Source organism: Eschrichtius robustus, chromosome 15 (genome assembly GCF_028021215.1).
Source record: "Eschrichtius robustus isolate mEscRob2 chromosome 15, mEscRob2.pri, whole genome shotgun sequence".
NCBI classification, from domain to species: Eukaryota; Metazoa; Chordata; class Mammalia; order Artiodactyla; family Eschrichtiidae; genus Eschrichtius; species Eschrichtius robustus.
In genome coordinates, this window is record NC_090838.1 from 87,231,731 (window position 1) to 87,257,136 (window position 25,406).

The 25,406-nt window shown below is 46.0% G+C and overlaps 1 protein-coding gene across 1 annotated transcript in view; it reads left to right on the forward strand.

Moving 5' to 3' along the window:
* The window catches only part of VWA3B (von Willebrand factor A domain containing 3B), a 205,972-nt gene that overhangs the window by 22,583 nt on the left and 157,983 nt on the right, over positions 1-25,406 (forward strand). Inside the window, exons 5-6 of the mRNA XM_068564559.1 lie at positions 7,062-7,231; positions 19,664-19,779. Coding sequence (XP_068420660.1) covers positions 7,062-7,231; positions 19,664-19,779 — 286 coding nt within the window. The remainder of the gene's footprint in view (positions 1-7,061; positions 7,232-19,663; positions 19,780-25,406) is intronic.

Consider the following 25,406-nt stretch of genomic DNA (forward strand, 5'->3'; position numbering starts at 1 on the left):
TAACTGGTGGTGTTTTATATCTCTTTTAGCCACAAGAGTGTGTGTGTTTTTTTTTAAACATCTTTATTGGAGTATAATTGCTTTACAATGGTGTGTTAGTTTCTGCTTTATAACAAAGTCAATCAGTTATACATATACATATGTTCCCATATTTCTTCCCTCTTGCATCTCCCTCCCTCCCACCCTCCCTATCCCACCCCTCTAGGTGGTCACAAAGCACCGAGCTGATCTCCCTGTGCTATGCGGCTGCTTCCCACTAGCTATCTATTTTACATTTGGTAGTGTATATATATGTCCATGCCACTCTCTCACCCTGTCACATCTCACCCCTCCCCCTCCCCCTATCCTCAAGTCCATTCTCTAGTAGGTCTGTGTCTTTATTCCTGTCTTGCCACTAGGTTCTTCATGACCTTTTTTTTTTTTTTCCCTTAGATTCCATATATATGTGTTAGCATACTGTATTTGTTTGTCTCTTTCTGACTTACTTCATTCTGTATGACAGACTCTAACTCCATCCAGTGGAGGTATTTGTAGTGAGGTGGATGGAGTTAGAGTCTGTCATAAAGAGTGTGTGTTTTTGTGAGCAGCTCTAATGGTGGGACTGTTAAGGGTAGTGACAGGCTAGAGAGGAAGTACTCTGGGCACATGAGGTCCTTAGGCCAGCCTTACTCCCCAGGTAGGGATAGGTCTGCTTTCTTTTGGGATACAGATGCTTAACTAATCCTTACTAATTGATTAATATTAATTAATACCTACTTGCTTCTTCCACTCTGGAATCCCGGGGATTCTGCAGTTTTCAAGCTTTACTCTGCTGCATTAAGAAGTCCTTTCTTGGGCAAGGTGGCCATGTGCTGGCACCTCGAAAGGAGGGCTCCCAGTGGTCACCAGACCGTGTTTATTGATACTGAGGGTGATGGTTTGAAATTGGAAACATACTGTTTATCCTCAGAAAGCCAGAGGAACAAATGTTTCCCATTAAAGAAGAACGAAATGCAAGCACCTTTGTTCTTTGGCCTTTTAAGTTTGTTTTAACATCTGTAAAATTTCAAATGTCTGGACACCTTAATAAGCATTCAAGAAATGGAATATTTCACAGGCTCTTGGATGTGTGTGTGTGTGTGTGTGTGTGTGTGTGCGCGCGCGCGCGCGCGTACGTGGGTGTTCTCCTTCTTTGTCTGTTCACCTGGCTCCCCGGTCGTAGGTGGCTCTGGCAACCTGACCTGACTGCAAGATTTCCTGGTGACCTTGACTTTCTATTTTACTTCCCTCTGGTTTGTATGTCTCCTTTCTCTGGGGGGTTTTCCCCTAGCCTAGGAAATGTGTAACAATTTAGTGAGTTCCAGGGAAGTTCTGTAGAAGAGGAATAACCAAGAAGGTAGCTTCCAGGCACTGGTCATCAAATGCCACGTGAAAACTCTTGAGAAGAGACCACGGGGTATGAAAGATGCTAAACATATTCAGACCATGGTATTCTCCACCCAGAGCTTATATCTGGCTGTGGTCCTGAGGAAAAGTTTAGTAAATGCACCTGCCTCATATATAAAAAAGCCATGCTCTGTGTCTTATGAGGAGTAAAGAAAAGCATGCATGGGGACTTCCCTGGCAGTCTAGTGATTAAGACTCCGTGCTTCCACTGCAGGGGGCACGGGTTCGATCCCTGACTGGGGAAGATCCCACATGCTGTGCGGTGCGGCCAAAAAAAAAAAAAAACATAAATAAGATGAGACTTTAAAAACAAAAACAAAACTATTAAAAACTGGAACTTCCCTGGCAGTCCAGTGGTTAAGACTCCACGCTTCCACTGTAGGGGGCATGGGTCTGATCCTTGGTTGGGGAACTAAGATCCTGCATATCTTGCAGAGCGGCCAAAAACAACCCCAGAAACGCATGCATGTGTTAGGGGTGGGGAGAGAAACGGTTCCCATAAAGACCTGCTGCTCTGCCCTGAGCCCCTCATGTCCACCCCAGTGAGTTTCCAGTTGATCCATGTGGCTGCAGTTTGCTATGAACAGAAAGGATTTAAGGCTTAAGAAATGTTTTGAACAGTAAATCTAAAACCCCAGTCTTTTCCTGCTCATGATAACCTGCTCTGAGTTTTCATCTCCCTCTGTGAGTGGATCCTGAGAGGAACCGAGAAAGTGGGTATTGTCTTGTGTTCAAAGATCAACAGGGAAGTTGGGTTTTTGTACCCGTTCCACGTGAAGAGGGAGGGCTGACTGTTGTGCTTGGTTACCATGGAGGAGGATGCCCAGAGGCCACTGGCCTCCAGGACTGGTCTTTGTAACCATGGGCGGGCCAGGAAGGTTTACCAGAGACAGACGACAGAGCGTGAGCCTTCGGGTCCAGGAAGAGCCCGGGCAGAGTGTGGGGTCTGTTTAAATCGTGTATCTCATAGTGGCCCATGAGGAGCACCATTGATGGATGAATTACTGGTGTACCCTGTAAAAAAGAACCTGGTTCATGGGAAGGGCAGCCCGTGGAGTACTGAGGAGATGTTTAGAGGGGCTGGTGTTGCGTTCAGAGCCCAGGCATGTGTCTGGCACAGGGTTTCTACTCTGCAGCGTCCTCTGGTCTCTGGATGCGTTTTTTGGAAGTTGGTAGCTTCCCTGGCCTTTTTTTTTTTTTAATTTTTGGCTGTGTTGGGTCTTCGCCTCTGTGCGAGGGCTCTCTCCAGCTGCGGCAAGCAGGGGCCACTCCTCATCGTGGTGCGCGGGCCTCTCACTATCGCGGCCTCTCCTGTTGCGGAGCATGGGCTCCAGACGTGCAGGCTCAGCAGCTGTGGCTCACGGGCCCAGCCGCCCCGCGGCACGTGGGATCTTCCCAGACCAGGGCTAGAACCTGTGTCCCCTGCATTGGCAGGCAGACTTCCAACCACTGCGCCACCAGGGAAGCCCTTCCCTGGCCTTTTTGAGGAGGGGTGCTGTGTCAGAAGGCCCTGGATGGCCTGCTGACCCAGGACGAGAAGGGTCCTTAGGAAAGAGATGGCTGTTTATCCAAAGCCCCAATTCCCAGCTACCTAAGGGAGGGACCTGCCTTCTGCTTTCAAAAGCACCTGTATTTCTCTTTGTGTTCTCTCATCCTCTCTTCCATCTACCTGATAGGCACAAATTTGTTTACTTTTTTTAAAAAAAAATCATATTGACTGAGAGACTAAGTGGGTGAATTAGAGGCAGACCCACATGATTCCATAAGGACCCTTCACCACTGGGCAGTGAGAAGGACTGGCCGCATCAGTCATGACCCTGGCATTTCATTTTCTTCCTTGCTGCGGCTCAGACAGGCATCACATCTTTTCATCTTTGCCTTAGCATTGCCTGGCAATGGCAGTGCCTAGCATGGACTCGATAAATGTTTGTTGAACAGTGAAGGAATAGAAAGGAAATAATGTCGATATTCTTGAGATTTGGGGTTAGAGGTGGGTCCAAGAGATTCCCATCCCCAAGCTATGGTACAGATTTGAGTTTTTTTGAACTGAAGGGAGGTGGCCTGCATGGGACCAGGTGGGTGAATTTGCTGAGCCTTGTATGCCTGTGATGGGGAAGTTGGGTTGGAATAGGGATCCTGAAGCCCAAGAGGCTGGAACGGTGGTGGTGGTCAATGGTGTTAGGAGGAATCTGAGAAGGGAGCTGGGTCAATAGCAAGGGGCAGTCACCACCTTTGGGTGGGGGGTGCGGTCAGAAAATCCAAATGGGCTGAACTAGGGAGGGCGGCCACAGGCACAGGGAAGATCTGGAAGTTAGATCCGAGCTCTGGAGTTGGTCAACACTGTTGTTATGGTCAAAGTTATATGAAGGATAAGACAGAACTTGCTGGACCTCTCGCTGCCGTTCTGGTTGACTTTCATTTTTGTCTCCTTGCAAAGTGGGAATTTTTACACCCAGAGGCCTTGGGAGCTTCTGACAGGCTGGAGCAGACGGCGGGCAGAGTGGAAGCAGCTGCTCCCAGTTTGGTTCTTCTTTTCCCCAAAACCCATGGCTGGGAAGATGACAAGGCCTCCTTGGTCAGGTGGATTGCAGGTTACCTTGGGAAGCTGCAGAACATGTGGCCCGACAGAATAAGACATTTCAAGTGAAAACGTAAAGGCTCCAACCTATTCTACGTAGTATAAAGTGGCAAGAGTTTTTGAGTCATGGTTAAATAGCTGCGTGGAACCTGAATATTTTCTGTGCCTGGTGTTACCAAATTCGGTACAAATCAGCATTTAAGGCGATGCTGGTCAGTGAAGAAGCTGCTGCAGGTCCCCTTGTCTTCTAGGAGCACAGAGATACTGGTTAAGGAGTGCGGATTCCCATGAGGGTAATTCCCTTGAGCCAGACAACCTCCTGGACCCAACTTTTGGTCAGTGGTAGTGAGATTGGGGGTAGGAGCCTTGGATGGTGTGGGGACCAAGGAGATGAAAACAGCACCCACCCCTGGCCACCTTCTTGTCGCATGATCTCGCCTCTCCAGTTCTGGGATTCACCGTCATCTCTAACGCATGAGGACCAGTCTTGCCATGATGAGCTGACAGAGTGCAGTGGCTGAAAAAAGCAAGGACAGAAGTTCGTGAGGTCAGGCAGGCTGGGTTCACTGGCTGCTCACCTGGGTCAAATAACCTGTCCAGGCCTCAGTTTCTTCATCTGTAAACTGGGCAGGATAACAGGAATGCAAATGTATGTTAGCTTATCATCCCCAATAGCAGATGACCTCAAAGCCATTTTACTTTCAAAGGCATTTTGCCAAATTTGGGGGGATAGTAGTAGGTAGCATATTTATCGTCCTCTCTGTTTTTCTAAATGTCATTATGCGAGCAGAAAGGAGAGGCAGAAAGGCAGTGTGCAGATGGCGGTGGGGTAGCTGGTCTCTGCGAAAGCATATCCCTGGAAATCCGGAGCACGGGTAACTGAGAGTTGACCGAAAACATAGGCAGCTAAGAAGCTGAGTCAGGACCTTAGTGAATAATGAATAACCCCATAGCCTTAAATAATGAAGGAAAGGAAATCCTGACTCACTGCTGGCTATAGCAATTTCTAGTTTGCTGAAGTCTCGAGGGAAAAAACATCTCTGCGTGAGGATTTCAGGCTCTTGGGTTATTGCCAGAGCAAAGAAGCTGTGTTTACACAGCATGCGGTGGAGACAGAGGGAGTCAGAAGCTGCCGACAGACCAGCCAGAGTTGTTTGTCCTCACTCACTTCCCTGTTGATCTACCAAACCCTAGAATATGCTCCCTGGGTCTGTTCCCCTGTCTTGAGCCATGTGTGTTCTTAGACCGTCTGAGAGGATGAAGCTGTCCTCATGCTAAACTTGGGCACCAACACAGCTGGAAAACTAGTAACTGCAGCTCAGTGGAGCCTATTCAAGACGTCTTACAGAAGGTAATGTCTAACACCGGGAAGAGAACAACATAGAATGCATTTTCTGGAAGAACAGTATTAGTTGTATCATTAGGAATCTGGAGAACACTTTCTTCCTCCTGTCAGTGTTTTTTTCTGCTTCTCAGGTGACTGACTGGGAGAAATGTACAACCTTCCTCAGTCTTTACCTCCCATGAGGTACTTCTGAAAATCAGGGACTTTGTGATAAAGGGCCTGAGAGAGAGTCATGGGGGCAGGAAGACTCTTTGTGCCCAGCCTGGGGAGGAATGTTGCTGAAGTAGGCTGGGCTCAGCTCCCACCCCAGCCGTCTCCTAACTCCCAGCCTGCCCCCTGCTGCCACAGACCGGGTGTCCTAAGCAGCTGGGAGCTGACCCTCAGCCCACCTCTCTCTGGGCCAGGTAGCTTTAAGTCCCAGCTTTGAAGTCGAGGTGAGGTAATTGACTGTTTACCTTCAGCTAACTGTGGATGTGTGATTAGAAGCTCATGAATCCTAAAGGGCTGGGGACATCTGTTTATCCCTTAAAACACAATACAGGGACTCCCCTCGTGGTCCAGTGGCTAAGACTCCGCTCTCCCAATGCAGGGCCCCACGTTTGATCCCTGGTCAGGGAACTAGATCCCGCATGCATGCCGCAACTAACAGTTTGCATGCCATAACTGAGACCTGGTGCAGCCAAATATATAAATATTTTTAAAAATACAATATATTTGCTGGGGGTTTCTGCCCCAGTTATCTGTGGAGACAATCACTTAGGGTGCTTTTAGGGGCAGGTTTAGATGATACGTGTTCCTGGCTTTACCTGTGGTTTTACTTTCTGTGATTTATATACATACATAAGTGTACGCCATCTTGTTTAAGCGCAGTCATGAAGTCAACTGCATAATCTCCCTTTTCACAAGTGAAGAAACTGAACCTAAACCACTTGCCTGAGGTTACAGAACTCCTCAGTGGCAGGGGAGACCCTTAGAGCAGTGTGGTTAAGGGTGGGGCCCAGTGGATGGCATCGACATCTTTAAATTAAGCAGGGACCACTTTGGCATCGTCTCCTACCTGGGTGAGGTATGCATCTCCCAGGTTCCTGGTTTAAAGCTGGGTGTGTGTGTGTGTGTGTGTGTGTGTGTGTGTGTGTGTCTGTGTGTGTGTGTGTGTGTGTGTGTGTGTGTGTTTCCTGACTCCTGGCCCCGTGTGAAGTCAGGACGGCCGTGTGAAGTCAGGACAGCCTCACCTCCCCAGGCGAGTGTGTGTCCCGGAGGTGAGACCAGCTGGGAATATGCCCTCCTTCCCACACGCAGCCTCAGACTGAGGATGCCTGAGCCTGCACTGCAGAATTCTGGCACCGCCATAGGGAATTGCTAATAAGCTTCCTGCCCCCAGTGGCCGGGCCGACACTTCCTTCATTCATGGACTTGAGAATAGCCGCTCCTGACCTGCATAATTTATTTGTGGGCTCAGAGGAAGCTCTTCTCAAATCCACCAACCATATCCTTCCCATGCGAAGCCTGACACTTCTTAGCACCGGGCCTTGAATATCTTACTTCCTGACTTTGGCCCCAGCACGTCGTCATGAAACATTGAGCAGTGCTGCTCTTCTTTCTGCCCACTTATTTTTTTAAAGAGGCAGGTTTATAGAGAGTATATTGCCGATGAGTCTGGTTCACGGCTAGGGTGCGTCAGGGAAATAAACTGTTGGTGTCACTGTTCTGCAGGTTGAATCCATTTATTACTTTGTGGTGGGGGATGTTCCAGAGGAATCCAAGGAGCTTCTCCTTCAGAGGGCTTTGGAGGTCCCATATCCTGTCTGCACGGTGTCCTTCAATGCCAGACGAGAGGGCACGACAGCTTTCTTAAAGGATCTGAGTGCCAAGACCCGAAGCAGGTAGGCAGAAAACATGCTCTGGGAAGACCACGAGCGAGCTGCGTGCTTGCACGTAGTCGACAGTGGGTCTTGATTCCTAGCAGTCTTCCTGACCAGTTGGTTGCTGTGTTCTCCTCTTTCCAGTAGTCTTTAGTCTCCATTCACCTTTGCTCCTCTACCTGGCATTAATCCTGCCTTTTTTCTCTGATGCTTTGACATTTTGGGGTCTTGCTGACCCTGGACAGACCGTGCCTCCCAGGTTAGCTGATTCCTAAAGACAGTAAAAGACTCACCCGGGACGGAATGCACCTTTTATGTGCAAACTAACCAATCCAGCCCACACTCTCAATTCAGGCTTTCATACCCTAAGCACTGTCCCCTGCCCCAGTCACCCGAGGGCCATGTACCAGACGGCTCAGGACAGCCCCTACACTCCAGCACCCGCTGAAATCATTCAAACTAGCCAATCCTAAGCCTGCTTACTCTGCCTCACCCATTTCTTTCTGCAGGATCCAAGAAAGACTTGCCCATGTTTTCCCCTTGTTCTCTCTGCTTCCTGACCAAACTTGGGGCTTCCCTGTGTGACCCTGTGTGGTGTGGCATGCCCCCATCTCTTTGGAAAAATATTAGTCAGTTCTGGCTGCCACAATAAAACACCACAGACTGGGTGGCTTAAATGACATATTTATTTCTCACAATTCTGAAGGCTGGGAAGTCCAAGATCAAGGTGCTAGCAGATTGTGTTTCTGGTGAGAACTCTCTTTCTCTCTTGAAGGCAGCTGCCCTCTTGCTGTGTCCTTCCATCCTTCCATGGAGGACAGAGAGAGACAGAGAGACAGAGACAGAGAGAGAGAGAGGGAGACACAGACAGAGACAGAGAGAGAGGGCATGTAAACTCTTTGGTGTCTCTTCTTAAAAGGATACCAATCCTATTGGATCAGGGCCCCACCCTTATGACCTCATTTAACCTTAATTACCTTCTTATAAGTCTTATCTCCAAACACAATCCCATTGCAGATTAAGGTTTCAACACAGATATTTGGGGAGGTGATGGGCGGAGGCACAATTCAGTCCATAGCAGAAACTGTGTGTGGCAAGCTATCTTTTCTTTAACATCTTTATTGGAGTATAATTGCTTTACAATTGTGTGTTAGTTTCTGCTTTATAACAAAGTGAATCAGCTATACATATACATATATCCCCATATCTCCTCCCTCTTGCGTCTCCCTCCCACCCTGCCTATCCCACCCCTCTAGGTGGGCACAAAGCACCAAGCTGACCTCCCTGTGCTATATGGCTGCTTCCCACTAGCTATCTGTTTTACATTTGGTAGTAATAAGTCCATGCCACTCTCTCACTTCGTCCCAGCTTACCCTTCCCCCTCTCCGTATCCTCAAGTCCATTTTCTACGTCTGCGTCTTTATTCCTGTCCTGCCCCTAGGTTCTTAAGAACGATTTTTTTTTTAGATTCCATATATATGTGTCAGCATATGGTTTTTGTTTTCCTCTTTCTGACTTACTTCACTCTGTATGACAAACTCTAGGTCCATCCACCTCACCACAAATAACTCAATTTCATTTCTTTTTTATGGCTGAGTAATATTCCATTGTATATATGTACCACATCTTCTTTATCCATTCATCTGTTGATGGACACATAGGTTGCTTCCATGTCCTGGCTATTGTAAATAGAGCTGCAGTGAACATTGTGGTACATGACTCTTTTTGAATTATGGTTTTCTCAGGGTATATGCCCAGTAGTGGGATTGCTGGGTCGTATGGTAGTTCTGTTTTTAGTTTTTTGAGGAACCTCCATACTGTTCTCCATAGTGGCTGTATCAATTTACATTCCCACCAAGAGTGCAAGAGGGTTCCCTTTTCTCCACACCCTCTCCAGCATTTTATGTTTGTAGATTTAAAAAAAAATATTATTATTACTTACTTACTTATTTATTTATTTATTTAGCTGTGTTGGGTCTTCGTTTCTATGCAAGGGCTTTCTCTAGTTGTGGCAAGTGGGGGCCACTCTTCATCGCGGTGCACAGGCTGCTCACTATCGTGGCCTCTCCTGTTGCGGAGCACAGGCTCCAGACACGCAGGCTCAGTAGTTGTGGCTCACGGGCCCAGTCGCTGTGCGGCATGTGGGATCTTCCCAGACCAGGGCTCGAACCTGTGTCCCCTGCATTGGCAGGCAGGCTCTCAACCACTGCGCCACCAGGAAAGCCCTGTAGATTTTTTGATGATGGCCATTCTGACCGGTGTGAGATGATACCTCATTGTAGTTTTGATTTGCATTTGTCTAATGATTACTGATGTCGAGCATTGTTTCATGTGTTTGTTGGTGATCTGTATATCTTGTTTGGAGGAATGTCTATTTAGGTCTTCTGCCCATTTTTGGATTGGGTTGTTTGTTTTTTTGATATTGAGTTGCATGAGCTGCTTGTAAATTTTGGAGGTTAATCCTTTGTCAGTTGCTTCATTTGCAAATATTTTCTCCCATTCTGAGGGTGGTCTTTTGGTCTTGTTTAAGGTTTCCTTTACTGTGCAAAAGCTTTTAAGTTACATTAGGTCCCATTTGTTTATTTTTTTTTTTATTTCCATTTCTCTAGGAGGTGGGTCAAAAAGTATCTTGCTGTGATTTATGTCCTGGAGTGTTCTGCCTATGTTTTCCTCTAAGAGTTTTACAGGGTCTGGCCTTACATTTAGGTCTTTAATCCATTTGGAGTTTATTTTTGCATATGGTGTTAGGCAGTGTTCTGATTTCATTCTTTTACATGTAGCTGTCCAGTTTTCCCAGCACCACTTATTGAAGAGGCTGTCTTTTCTCCATTGTATAGTCTTGCCTCCTTTATCAAAAATAAGTTGACCATATCTGTGTGGGTTTATCTCTGGGCTTTCTATCCTGTTCCATTGATCTATATTTCTGTTTTTGTGCCAGTACCATACTGTCTTGAATACTGTAGCTTTGTAGTATAGTCTGAGGTCAGGGAGCCTGATTCCTGCAGCTCCGTTTTTCTTTCTCAAGATTGTTTTGGTATTCGGGGTCTTTTGTGTTTCCATACAAATTGTGAGATTTTTTGTTCTAGTTCTGTGAAAAATGCCATTGGTAGTTTGATAGGGATTGCATTGAATCTGTAGACTGCTTTGGGTAGTATAGTCATTTTCACAATATTGAATCCTCCAATCCAAGAACATGGTATATCTCTCCATCTCTTTGTATCATCTTTGATTTCTTTCATCAGTGTCTTATGGTGTTCTGCATACAGGTCTTTTGTCTCCTTAGGTAGGTTTATTCCTAGTTATTTTATTCTTTTTGTGGCCATGGTAAATGGGAGTGTTTCCTTAATTTCTGTTTCAGATTTTTCATCATTAGTGTATAGGAATGCCAGAGATTTCTGTACATTAATTTTGTATCCTGCTACTTTACCAAATTCATTAATTAGCTCTAGTAATTTTCTGGTAGCATCTTTAGGATTCTGTATGTATAGTATCATGTCATCTGCAAACAGTGACAGCTTTACTTCTTCTTTTCCGATTTGGATTCCTTTTATTTCTTTTTCTTCTCTGATTGCTGTGGCTAATACTTCCAAAACTATGTTGAATAATCGTGGTGAGAGTGGGCAGCCTTGTCTTGTTCCTGATCTTAGTGGAAATGGTTTCGGTTTTTCACCATGAGGATGATATTGGCTGTGGGTTTGTCGTATATGGCCTTTATTATGTTGAGGTAAGTTCCCTCTGTGCCTACATTCTGGAGGGTTTTTATCATAAATGGGTGTTCAATTTTGTCAAAAGCTTTTTCTGCATCTATTGAGATGATCATATGGTTTTTCTCCTTCAATTTGTTAATATGGTTTATCACATTTTAAAAAATTTTTTATTTATTTATTTTTGGCTGCGTTGCGTCTTCGTTGCTGCACACGGGCTTTCTCTCGTTGTGGCGAGCGAGGACCACTCTTCATTGCAGTGTGCAGGCTTCTCACTGTGGTGGCCTCTCTTGTTGTGGAGCACGGGCTCCAGGCATGCGGGCCTCAGCAGTTGTGGCACACGGGCTCAGTAGCAGTGGCTTGCGGGCTCTAGAGCACAGGCTCAGGAGCTGTGGCGCACGGGCCTAGTTGCTCTGCGGCATGTGGGATCTTCCCTGACCAGGGCTCGAACCTGTGTCCCCTGAATTGGCAGGCAGACTCCTATCCACTGCACCACCAGGGAAGCCCTGGTTTATCACATTGATTGATTTGCATATATTGAAGAATCCTTGCATTCTTGGGATAAACCCCACTTGATCATGGTGTGTGATCCTTTTAATGTGCTGTTGGATTCTGTTTGCTAGTATTTTGTTGAGGATTTTTGCATCTATTTTCATCAGTGATAACTGCCTGTGGTTTTCTTTCTTTGGGAAATCTTTGTCTGGTTTTGGTATCAGGCTGATGGTGGCCTTGTAGAATGAGTTTGGGAGTGTTCCTCCCTCTGCTGTGTTTTGGAAGAGTTTGAGAAAGAGAGGTGTTAGCTCTTCTCTAAATGTTTGATAGAATTCACCTGTGAAGCCATCTGGTCCTGGGTTTTTTTTTTGTTGAATGATTTTTAATCATAGTCTCAATTTCAGTGCTTGTGATTGGTCTGTTTATATTTTCTATTTCTTCCTGGTTCAGACTCAGAAGGTTGTGCTTTTCTAAGAATTTGTCCAGTTCTTCATTGTTGTCCAGTTGTCCATTTTATTGGCATATAGTTGCTTGTAGTAATCTCTCATGATTCTTTGTATTTCTGCAGTGTCAGTTGTTACTTTCCTTTTTCATTTCTAATTCTACTGATTTGTGTCTTCTCCTTTTTTTCTTGATGAGTCTGGCTAATGGTTTATCAATTTTGTTTATCTTCTCAAAGAACCAGCTATTAGTTTTATTGATCTTTGCTATTGTTTCCTTCATTTCTTTTTCATTTATTTCTGATCTGATCTTTATGATTTCTTTCCTTCTGCTAACTTTGGGGTTTTTTTGTTCTTCTTTCTGTGGTTGCTTTAGGTGTAAGGTTAGGTTGTTTATTTGAGATGTTTCTTGAGGTAGGATTGTGTTGCTATAAACTTCCCCCTCAGAGCTGCTTTTGCTCCATCCCATAGGTTTTGGGTCGTCGTGTTTTCATTGTCATTTTTCTCTAGGTATTTTTTGATTTCCTCTGATTTCTTCAGTGATGTCTTGGTTATTAAGTAGTGTATTGTTTAGCCTCCATGTGTTTGTATTTTTTACAGATTTTTCCCTGTAATTGATATCTAGTCTCATAACATTGTGGTCAGAAAAGATACTTGATATGATTTCAATTTTCTTAAATTTACCAAGGCTTGATTTGTGACCCAAGATATGATCTATCCTGGAGAATGTTCCATGAGCACTTGAGAAGATAGTGTATTCTGTTGTCTTTGGATGGAATGTCCTATAAATATCAATTAAGTCCATCGTGTTTAATGTGTCATTTAAAGCTTGTGTTTCCTTATTTATTTTCATTTTGGATGATCTGTCTATTGGAGAAAGTGGGGTGTTAAAGTCCCCTACTATGACTGTGTTACTGTCCATTTCCCCTTTAATGGCTGCTAACATTTGCCTTATGTATTGAGGTGCTCCTATGTTGGGTGCATAAATATTTACAATTGTTATATCTTCTTCTTGGATTGATCCCTTGATCATTATGTAGTGTCCTTCTTTGTCTCTTGTAATAGTCTTTATTTTAAAGTCTATTTTGTCTGATATGAGGATTGCTACTCCAGCTTTCTTTTGGTTTCCATTTGCATGGAATATCTTTTTCCATCCCCTCACTTTCAGTCTCTATGTGTCCCTAGGTCTGAATTGGGTCTCTCGTAGACAGCATATATACAGGTCTTGTTTTTGTATCCATTCAGCCAGTCTATGTCTTTTGGTTGGAGCATTTAATCCATTTACATTTAAGGTAATTATCGATATGTATGTTCCTATTACCATTTTCTTAACTGTTTTGGGTTTGTTATTGTAGGTCTTTTCCTTCTCTTGTGTTTCCTGCCTAGAGAAGTTTCTTTAGCATTTGTTGTAAAGCTGGTTTGGTGGTGCTGAATTCTCTTAGTTTTTGCTTGTCTGTAAAGGTTTTAATTTCTCCATTGAATCTGAGTGAGATCCTTGCTGGGTAGAGCAATCTTGGTTGTGGGTTCTTCCCTTTCATCACTTAAAATATGTCCTGCCACTCCCTTCTGGCTTGCAGAGTTTCTGCTTAAAGATTAGCTCTTAACCTTATGGGGATTCCCTTGTATGTTATTTGCTGTTTTTCCCTTGCTGCTTTTAATTTTTTTTCTTTGTATTTAATTTTTGATAGTTTGATTAATATGTCTTGGCATGTTTCTCCTTGGATTTATCCTGTATGGGACTCTGCACTTCCTGGACTTGATTGACTATTTCCTTTCCCATATTAGCGAAGTTTTCAAGTATAATCTCTTCAAATATTTTCTCAGTCCCTTTCTTTTTCTTTTCTTCTTCTGGGACCCCTATATTTAAAATGTTGGTGTGTTTAATGTTGTCCCAGTGGTCTCTGAGACTGTCCTCAATTCTTTTCATTATTTTTCTTTATTCTGCTCGGTGGTAGTTATTTCCACTATTTTATTTTCCAGGTCACTTATCCGTTCTTCTGCCTCAGTTATTCTGATATTGATTCCTTCTAGAGAATTTTAAATTTCATTTATTGTGTTGTTCATCATTGTTTGTTAGTTCTTTCATTCTTCTAGGTCCTTGTTAAACATTTCTTCTATTTTCTCCATTCTATTTCCAAGATTTTGGATCATTTTTACTATTATTACTCTGTATTCTTTTTCAGGTAGACTTCCTGTTTCCTCTTCATTTGTTTGGTCTGGTGGGTTTTTACCTTGCTCCTTCATCTGGTGTGTGTTTCTCTGTCTTCTCATTTTACTTAACTTACTGTGTTTGGGGTCTCCTTTTCACAGGCTGCAGGTTTGTAGTTCCTGTTGTTTTGGTGTCTGCCCCCAGTGGCTAAGGTTGGTTCAGTGGGTTGTGTAGGCTTCTTGGTGGAGGGGACGAGTGCCTGTGTTCTGGTGGATGAGGCTGGATCTTGTCTTACTAGTGGGCAGGACTGCATCCAGTGGTGTGTTTTGGGGTGTCTGTGACCTTATTACAATTTTATGCAGCCTCTCTGCTAATGGGTGGGGTTGTGTTCCTGTCTTGCTAGTTGTTTGGCATAGGGTGTCCAGCACTGTAGCTTGCTGGTCATTGAGTGGAGCTGGGTCTTAGCATTGAGATGGAGATCTCTGGGAGAGCTTTTGCCATTTGATATTCCATGGAGCCAGGAGGTGTCTGGTGGACCGATGTCCTGAACTCAGCTTTCCCACCTCAGAGGCACAGGCCTGACACCTGACTGGAGCACCAAGACCCTGTCAGCCACATGGCTCAGAAGAAAAGGGAGAAAAGTAGAAAGAAAGAAAGAAAAAAATAAAATAAAATAAAATTAAGTTATTAAAATAAAAAATTTTAAAAAATTATTAAAAATAAAAAAATTAAAATGTATTTTAAAAAAAGAAAGAGAGAAAGAAGAGAGCAACCAAACCGAAAAACAAATCCACCAATGATAACAAGTGCTAAAAACTATACTAAAAAAAAAAAAGGACAGACAAAACCCTAGGACAAATCATAAAAGCAAAGCTATACAGACAAAATCACACAAGGAAGCATACACATATACACTCACAAAAAGAGAAAAAGGAAAAAAATACATACATATATATATATATATATAAAAAGGAGGAAGAGAGCAACCAAATCAATAAACAAATCTACCAGTCATAATAAACTCTAAATACTAAACTAAGATAAACATAAAACCATGAACAAATTAGATGCAGAAAGCAAACCCCAAGTCTACAGTTGCTCCCAAAGTCCACCGCCTCAATTTTGGGATGATTTGTTGTCTATTCAGGTATTCCACAGATGCTGGGTACATCAAGTTGATTGTGGAGATTTAATCTGCTGCTCCTGAGGCTTCTGGGAGAGATTTGCCTTTCTCTTCTTTCTTTGCACAGCTCCTGGGGTTCAGCTTTGGATTTGGCCCTGCCTCTGCATGTAGGTCGCCTGAGGGCATCTGTTGTTGGCTCAGACAGAATGGGGTTAAAGTAGCAGCTGATTCGGGGGCTCTGGCTCACTCAGGTGGGGGGAAGGGAGGGGTACGGTAGTTATAATTGGAATGTGGGGCAAGCATGTGGCGGCAGAGGCCAGCGTGACGTTGCACAGCCTGAGGCGTGCCGTGCGTTCTCCCGGGGAAATTGTCCCTGGATCAGGGACCCTGGCAGTGGTGGGCTGCACAGACTCCCAGGAGGGGCGGTGTGGAGAGTGACCTGTGCTTGCACACAGGCTTCTTGGTGGCTGCAGCAGCAGCCTTAGCGTCTCATGCCCGTCTCTGGGGTCCACGCTGATAGCCGCGGCTCGCGCCCATCTCTGGAGCTCATCTAGGCGGTGCTCTGAATCCCCTCTCCTCGCGCACCCTGAAACACTGGTCTCTTGCCTCCTCGGCAGTTCCAGACCTTTTCCCGGACTCCCTCCCCGCTAGCTGTGTCGCACTAGCCCCTTCAGGCTGTGTTCACGCAGCCAACCCCAGTCCTCTCCCTGGGATCCGACCTCCAAAGCCGGAGCCTCAGCTCCCAGCCCCGCCCGCCCCGGCGGGTGAGCAGACAAGCCTCTCGGGCTGGTGAGTGCTGGCCTGTGCGGGAATCTCTCCGCTTTGCCCTCCACACCCCTGTTGCTGCGCTCTCCTCCGTGGCTCTGAAACTTCCCCCCACGACCCCCCGTCTCCACCAGTGAAGGGGCTTCCTAGTGTGTGGAAACTTTTCCTCCTTCACAGCTCCCTCCCACTGGTGCAGGTCCCGTCCCTATTCTTTTGTCTCTGTTTTACCTTTTTTCTTTTGCCCTACCCAGGTACATGGGGAGTTTCTTGCCTTTTGGGAAGTCTGAGGTCTTCTGCCAGCGTTCAGTAGGTGTTCCGTAGGAGTTGTTCCACACATAGTTGTATTTCTGATGTATTTGTGGGGAGGAAGGTGATCTCCACGTCTTACTCCTCCTCCATCTTGAAGGTCTCCTTGTAAACTGTCTTTTCAATGGTAGCTGTCTCCTGATCTGTTGGGCTCACTATACCTGAATAATAATAATAATATCTACATTTCAAAACAACCCCGTCTGTGCATGTGAGAGAGTTTGTGTCTCTTGTAGAGAGACCAGCTACTTATGTGGTTACAAGGAGAATGACTGAGTTCTTTCCTAAGTCAATCTGTCGAAAATGGGTAAAATGCCCACTCTTGAGCATTTGTTCTCAAATTTAGGTGCTCATCATATTGGCCTGGGGAGATGTGGGCTTCACCTTGCAGGCTGATTTTGCACAGTAGAGGGGACTCTGGGAATATGCAGTTAGGCTTTCACTTTGCAAAGCCTTTCACTACCTAGGAATCTTGATTAAAATGCAGATATCTTGACCGCAGTCCCAGAGATTCTAATTTTCAGGGTCTAGGGAGGAACAGGGATATGCATTTTTAACAGGATCCCTGGTGATTCTGAAGACCACTGCTCTGGCTGCTCATAAAGCGCTTTGAAATCTTTTAACAGCAGGTGCTTGGCTTCAATTCTGGGCTCTTGAAACCCCCAAATACAGAAGGGGCTCACTGCCCCCACTTTCACCAGTGGAGAGAGAAAAACCCAGCTGGCAGGGCCACCTTTCTTGCTGGTCCTCTGCTCAGCTCACGTGGAGACTCTCTGGGAAGGTGAGAGGCCAGGGAGTAATTTAACACGGGAGAAGCTGCAGTTCAGCCCCTGACTTTCAGGCCATGCTCCGTGGAGTGCGGGTTCTGCAGAAGAGGACGGGGTACACCTGGGACCTTCTGTCCCTCCTCTAGTCCCGGAAAGTGAGGCCAACCCACGACCAGCAGTGCCGCTGCCTGCTCTGCTACCTGCCAGCCCACCTCCTCCCGGGGGTCCTGGATCGTCTCAGTGCATCTTTTGCTGTTGAGCCCCAGCTGAAGAGCAGTTATTGTCAAACTGTAAAGGGCGTGTCCTGAGCATTTCAGCTTGCAGGGAGGCTGGACTCTGTGTCTGGACAGAGCCACCAGCTCTCAGGCACAGCGCTACACTCCTCAACTCTCCAAAGAGCCTGTCTTAATGGTGATATGCTTTCTGCACAAGCGAGGCTGTATTAACCAGAGGAAATGTCTGCCCTGTTCTCTTTCCTAATCTGGAGAACAGATCAGAGTAGAAAATTCTGGGCAAAGGCTTTGGCACTCAGAGTGTGAGGCCTGTCAGGACAAACCTCGATCATCCCCCCGTCTGTCCTGCAAGGAGGTCGTGGTGAGACAGGTTGGGACCTGGGCCTCTTTACTGCAGTGCCTGCAGCTGGACAAACGTCTCCTCCAGCAACAGAATACAAAGGAACTATAAGGGACTAAAAATAACTGCATGCATGGGTAGTCGGGGCAAATTATGAACAGTACAATACAAAAAGGCCAAAACCCAGCTGCCACTTCTGAGGGCCTGGGAGCAAAAGCAGGGTCCTGAGCATGATCCCTGAGCACAGCACCACCAAGGGGGTGGGCAGACCACCTAAGCCCCACCCACCTCCACAAGCCCCACCCACTGATCTGCCTCCACCCTCACTGCTTAGCAAGGGAACCTGCTACTTGTTTTCATGCCCTTGTGCTGCAGCAAGAGTCCCAGTAAAGCCTTGCCTGAATTTCTCGTCTGGCCTCTTTTATCAATTTCTATTGATTAAAGAGTCTGAGAACCCAGGTTGGTAACAATGGGACGAAGGAAACTGGGCATTTCTGTTTTGGAGGAAGCCCCTGCTTTCATTGTCCCAGTGTCACCTGAAACCCTTTAGAAATAGACAAGACTGAGGCCTTCTATGGCCCAGGGAAGGCCCACGACCTCTCCCGCCATCTGCCCATCCTTCTGTCCATCCCAGCTCGTGTTTCAGGATTCTTTTTGCATCACGAGTGGCGATAGGCAGGGATGGTACTCTTGAGAGGCTGGAGGAGCATTACTCAGAGATCTCCTCTGCCATCTGAAAGAAATTTCCTGCTATTACTGATTTTTTGGTTTCCAGACAACTGGCTTTGAGGGTGCGATTTAGCCCATCATCACCTGGAACACTACACCAGTGCTTAAAAAAATGTTTTTTAATTGAAATATAGTTGATTTCCAATGGTGTGTTAGTTTCAGGTATACGGCAAAGTGATTCAGTTTTATACACATATATGTGTATGTATGTATACATGTGTATATATATATATTCTTTTTTAGATTCTTTTCCATTATAGATTATTACAAGATATTGAGTATAGTTCCCTGTGCTATACAGTAGGTCCTTGTTGGTTATCTATTTTATATACAATAGTGTACATATTTTAATCCCAAACTCCTAATGTATGCCTCCCCCCCTTACCCCTTTGGTCACTATAAGTTTGTCTTCTATGTCTATGAGTCTGTTTCTGTTTTGTAAATAAGTTCATTTGTATCTTTTTTTTAGATTCCACGTATAAGTGATATCGTATGATATTTGTCTTTGTCTGGTTTACTTCGTATGATAATCTCTAGGTCCATCCATGTTGCTGCAAATGGCATTATTTCATTCTTTTTTATGGCTGAGGAATATTCCATTGTATGTATGTGCCACATCTTCTTTATCCATTCATCTGTCAGTGTACATTTAGGTTGCTTCCATATCTTGATTGTTGTGAATAGTGCTGCTATGAACATTGGTACGTGAGCGCTTTTTTAGCTTCAAGCTGCTCATGAATGCCCTGGGGATCTTGTTAAAGTGCATATTCTGCCTCGGCAGATCCAGGTGGGGCTGTGGGGAATGTGCATCCCTAGCCAGCTCCCAGGTACTGCTGCTGCTGCTAGGACCACACTTGGAGGGGTCGCCTTAGAAACGTGCCCACACTGAGTTCTTTTCATTAGTGCTGATGCTCAGGTCCTGGGGAAGTGTGCATTTGCCAAGTGGACGTTGACTGAAGCCCATCAGCAGTGGGCAGATGAGCCAACGCTGCCTCTTGTCACCAGCTTTCAGCAGTGAACCCGCAGGGCTCTGGGCACTGTTGGGCCCCTCATTAGCCTCTGGGCTTGTCAAAACTGTGTTCACATGACTGAACCCTGGGAACAAAAGAATAAGTCTAAGCACAGGGTATCATTTTTCCAGGGCTGATAAACCGTTTGGTTGAGCTCAGTATCCTCTAATGAACAGAAGAGTCATCAGTTAAAATCCCAATGGCTCCTCGATTCTCTGGTGTCCTCCACCTTCCTGTCTTTTGTTTGTGGGAATTGACAAGGCACAGGGGAAAGCAGTGAACACTTGGAAGATGCTTAGCACCACAGAAGAGCAAGTTCACAGTCTTGGGAGAATGAATAGTAATGCGCAGATACCACTTACTAGCCTAATGTGGCATATCTCTTCCTGTTTCAGATTCCATGCATTTGCAGAGAGAACAGAGTGCGTGGAACTTCCTGCCTTCCCCATTAAGGATGGTGACAGTGTAATTACTTGGAATTCAAGGAAGCTGAAAGGAAGACTCCCTCCAGGTACCTGGGATGGAAAAGAAACAGTGTACTTTATGTCTTAATAACTTCAGATGATCCCTAGCCTTAGCACTAGGGCGGGACTCACTGTATCTTTTGTATTATTCATGTGGTGCAAGGGCAGAGTTCATGGATGTTAATGGGGAATTTGGCAGCCTGGCAACCAGGCATAAGTGTATGACCTAAGGAAGTGGCCTCAGTGAGATGTGTTTCCTAACTTGGGAAACTTCTGGAGACGTGGCCCCGGGCGTGTCAGCGCACTCTTAGTGCTTGGCAAGGCAGAGCTGCTCTGTTGCCCAGATTGGCTGGAAGCTGTAATGAGGATGCCCGCACTTCTTGTGGGTTTTCTGCTGCCTCCCCATCAGTGATGGCGGTGTTTCTAGATGCACATGAGGGACGGACCTACCTCTTGTGAGGGCCAAGGCCACACAGGAACCTCTGTGGAGGCTGAATGAACTTCCCCTTTCATTCAAAGGATGTGATCAGAGAGTTTAGCAGGCGTAGAGAACGAGGTCAGGAAATCAGTGAGAAGTAGTACTGTGATTCGGGAAACCAGGACTAGAAGGTTCCTCAGAAAGCAGGAGATGGGAGTTTCTTTGGGGAGCTGATGAAATTGCCAAGTGCCAAATACACTGAGTAAACGCCACGGAGAAGAGCAGGGCAGGCAGCTCCTGTGGGACTGTGGCATGCTGCAGCGCAGGGGTAGTTAGAAGTCTGAGAAAGCCCATCCCCACCTCCACCTTGCTGCTCATTTGTACTAATCAACAGAAGGCTTTCTAGCTTCAAACAAGGCAGGAATTACTCTTTGGGGGTTGTTTGGGGCTGGGGGAGAAGCTGCAGGGTACACGTGCTTGTAAGTTTCCTCTGTTTACATAACAGTGTTGCAAAGGCTCCTGGGAGAAGGGCCCTGGGACTGGGTAGGAGGCACTTGCAATCCTGGTCTAGGGGGTCAGGTGGAGACCCAGGCAGGGGGTTGAATCACAGAGTGTGTCCTAGACACACACTTCGTGGATTCAGATTCTTAGTGCCCCAAAGCAGAGCTGGGGAGAGGTTCCCGTCGAGCTCGTCAGGGCCGCTGCCTTAGGTAACTTACAGCTTTGCTCTGATGGTGAGGTGGACATCTCCAGGGAATTTGAGAAAATGTCAATTGATAAGCAAGATTGATGGTAATCTAAGAAAAAAAATTATTTAGGATGTATGCTGTGCCTTTGGAAGTAATTTACAAGATTAAGCCTAGTGGGCAATGAATCAATGAAGGTAAAGAATGTGAGATGTCACCAGCTCCCCAAGGTGTGCCAATGACCATAAATGGGGTTTAATTTGGGCCTATGTGTTCCTTGGCAACTTAGTTATAGAGGGAAGCATGTCTGGCTGCATAGCTTACATTTTCAACAACTACCATCTTTCCAACCCTTGTGAAGCATACAAATCAAATTACAGATAAAAACATTTTTCTTAGAGTGAAATGCTCAGAGCGTGGCCTGCCGTTCTAATGCCATTTCAGTGATCACATGTTCTGAATTTAGGAAGAGTGTCCCAGATCCTAAATATGTGATCGTGTCTCCTCAATCCATCAGAATGTCCCAGAAATGCCAACATTTCAGAGCCTACCTCTCCCACTCAAAAACTGGCCAGAAATCCTTGAGACGATTTTTGTTTGGAAAATGTGTGGTTTTCAACCTCACTCGGGCTCAGAGGCAGTTCTCCAATCGGTCCCTGATCAGTTTCCCCTCCCTGCTTCTCCATCATTTGTCTCAAGCATTTATCAGTATGAGTTTCCTCAGGCCCTCTCTAGTTTGGGAAGGGAGGGTGTCTCCTCGGGAGATAATTTTGCCTTCTGTGGTGTAGAAAAGACAGACTATCAAGTGAGGGGCTAGAGAAGCATTGCTCAGAGAAGTGAACTGGCAACTGAAAGAAACGTCCTGCTGTTTCTGACGTTGAGGTTTCTAGGTAATTGGCTTTTTAGCCTGTGAGTTACCATCACCCCATGTACCACATCAATGCAAAAAACCTCTGTAGTCAAAATAATAGTTTTAAAAATTGTTGTGAAATGTACGTAACATAAAATTTACCATTGTAGCCATTTCTAAGTGTTAAGTATATTCCCTAAATTCAGTAGTGAGGTGTCAGGTACATTCACCTTGCTGTGCAACCCGGTCTCCAGAACTCTCTGCATTTCAGAAAATTGAAACTCTGTACCCATTAAACAACTTCCCATTTGTCCCTCCCCACAGCCCTCAGCACTTAACATTCTACTTTCTGTCTCTGAGTCTGACTGCTCTAGATACCCCATATAAGTGGAGTCATACAATATTTGTCATTTTGTGACTGGCTTATTTTATTTAGCATAATGCTCTCAAGGTTCATCCATGTCATAGCATGAGTCAGAATTTCCTTCCTTTTAAGGGCTGAATAATGTTCTGGGGGGTGTGTGTGTGTGTGTGTGTGTGTGTGTGTGTGTGTGTGTGTGTGTGTGTGTGTGTGTGTGTGTGTGTGTGTGTGTGTGTGTGTGTGTGTGTGTGTGTGTGTGTGTGTGTGTGTGTGTGTGTGTGTGTGTGTGTGTGTGTGTGTGTGTAGGGTGCAATATCTCATACTACCTCATGACATGATCCCAGCCATCCACATCTCCTGAAGCGAATCTCTCGGTTTCTAGAAAGGAATGGCTTCTCACCTGCACGAGGGCGGGGCTGGATCCCTGGCTTGCACCGGGATCCCAGGACGTTGGCAGCACTTGGCTGGGTGGGTCACAATCTCAGGCTCCCAGGAGTTGAGTTCATGAACCTGGGCACTGAGTAGACTTCTCCCCTTTCCCTTCCAGGGATGACTTTCTGCCTTAGAAATTCTGCTTTCTTCCGGCGCAGGCTCCATCCCCTGTAGGAATGCTCCATCAGCCTCGGATGGATTCCCCTCACTGCGGGGAGCAGGATCTGTGACTTAGATGTAAGAAGCGTGGGGGATTTAATAGGGCAGGTGACGCTGACCTGAAGCTGTAGCTCTACACTTTTCCTCCTCATAGCCATCCTTCCCCTTGGCTTTCCACCCAGAGTTGGCTGGGTCCCTGCTCATGTTTATATTCACGGGGCATACAGCAGGGGGTTGGCTGCTCTGTTGTGTAGCCGGCATCTTCCATGTAGGTGTCCTTGCCTCTTTCTCTGTTTAACTACTCTCTCTGCCTATTGACTGGGGAGGGGAAGGGGTACCAGCAGAGCCTAGATTGCTGTGGGACCAGAGTGATGATGCTACCTTCTGGAGCTCCTCTGTGCCACCCAGTCCCCTGAAGTCTGGCTTTCCTTCCCTGTGAATGAGTGTGGGTTCTCTTCACAGTCTCTGTGTACTGTGAAATATTCATCTCACTTATAAGCAAAATAAAACAGAGGCATGTTGACCTTCCCCGAACTCCAGGCATTTTTCCTTGGAAAAGATTTCTCTCCAGGACTGAGCAACGCTTTGCCCATTCTTGCCCTGGGTCTGGGCTCTCCCTCCCCCACAGTCTCCTAGCAGTCTCTGACCGCAGGTTAAGGGGTAGACCTGATGGGCAGGTAGCGGGGGTCTCCTTGTCTTGGCACCTGGCTTGTAGGGATCTGTGGACAGTGCTCCTGCCTATCTTCCTGAAGTCCTTAAACATGGTGTTACTGAATGCAAGTTCATGTGCCTGATCCATAGTGAGGCCAAACAGTACAGAAATGTCAGAGTTTGGAGCAGAGAAAGGTTTACTGCAGGGACACACAAGGAGATGGGTGGCTTGTGCCCAAAAAAACCCCGAACTCCTTGAAGGGTTTCAGCAAAGCACTTTTAAAGGCCAGGTGAAGGAGGGGTGTGGTTGGTTGTTGCAGACTTCTTGGTGTTGGATTCCTTTGCTCTTGCAGCTATCCACATAGGTCAGGTCATGATGTTCCTGTAAACCTCCAACGAGACAAATGTTATTCTCTGTTCTGCAGCTTTTTATCTCTGTATGAATGGACTCTTAAAGGTCAGAGCCCTGAGAGTAGGCTATCCTGTATACTTCAGGCTATAGGCAACATTCTTTTACAAAAGGTGCAGAGCCAGCACGATTAAGCACAAGCAACAAAGCACAAAGGGTTAAAGTAAAAGGAACAGCTCTAACATGGAGTCAGATTTGTTCTTCCCTATTACAGTGGCAGCCAGGGCTTGGCTGCAGTGATGGTCTTCATCTGTCCTGTCTAGTAGAGCTTTGGCTGCTGCTGCCGCTGCTGCTGAAATAGTGCTTCTTTCCTCAGAGTCTGAAATAGTGGCCTGAAAATCATCTTCTACACCCCTCTATTTCTGGGTCTTCTCAGGGAGTCAGGGAAACTAATCATTTAAGCAAACTCCAACAAGTGGCCTTTTTGCTAATTGCTTTGTGTCTGATCAGGACTTAAAAGTATTCTGTGATATTCTTTGAAACTCGGTTTCATCCCAGGCCACCGGTGTTCCCCAAGTCAGCAGTGACTTCTGAGAGGGCACACCCCTCAGCACTCCAGTTCCTCCTGGGTTACAGCCATCCACTGGACATGAACTGGCTCCGGTGTAATGGTTTGTGGGGGGACGCTGCCCACTGCTCCTGGCAGGCTCAAGTGAGGCCCCCTAAGTGGCAGATATGAATGTCTGGTCACAAAAACAAGTCCAGCCAGACACTTTCTTTGATTTCTAGAATTCAGTTTAATTTTTGATTCCAGTGCCCTTCTATCCCAGTGGATTGGGGGGAAATTAACCCCAGTCGTTCCCAGGGACTCCTCCTGAGCTTTTCCCATAGCTCGGAGACCCTAGGCAGTGCTAAGGCATCGGGAGGGGTCTCTAGTAATTAGACATCTCTTCCTGCAAACTGCCCTATAAATACCCATTGTCCCTGTCTCACGGCCACTCCAGGTTGAGTGGTTCTCTGCTGCTCCCATGCTGGCTTTGGATGTGGGAGTCGTTTGCAGACTCTGCCCCACCCCCATTCACCCTGCGCCTTCCTCCCAAGGTGCTGCAAAGACATGGAGCCAGTTCCTACCCTCTCCTGGGATGCTCTCCTCCTCTCCCCCAAGCCAAGGGGAACCTCCTTCTAATCTGGGATGACTCCTCTCTACCTCCTGCTTCTTAAAGCTGCCTGCTCTGTAAACCCCAGTGCCTCTCCTCAGGGGTTAGGCTTAAAAAGAAAAAGCCAGAATGTCTTGCAACCTATTTCATCTTTCTGCTCTGCCTTCTTTGGGGCAAGGAGAATGGCTGCTTGAATGTGGAGGGAGTGGGTGGGGAAGAGAAAGTATAGGGAGAACAGATTACCATCAAAAATATGATCCAACGACACGCATAAATACAACCTTTTTTATAAGAGTGAAACCCTAACCCCAGGATGTGTTTTCTGTGGAGGTAGATAATATAAATAGTTACTTTGTTTTTTGATTTTATGAAATAACACTTCAGGAATCAATGCTGGAGAATGGAAAATGGAGAGTTCGTGTGCTATTAAGTTGGTGCCACATGTAGCTTTGGAGCTGCTCTGTTAAATATGGGAGCCACTGACCACATGTGGCTACTGAGCCCTGAAATGTGAGTCCAATTTGAGATGTGCTGTTAAGTATAAAATACACCCTGGATTTCAAAGACTGAGTGAGGAAAAAATGTAAATTATGACATGAATAGTTTTTAAT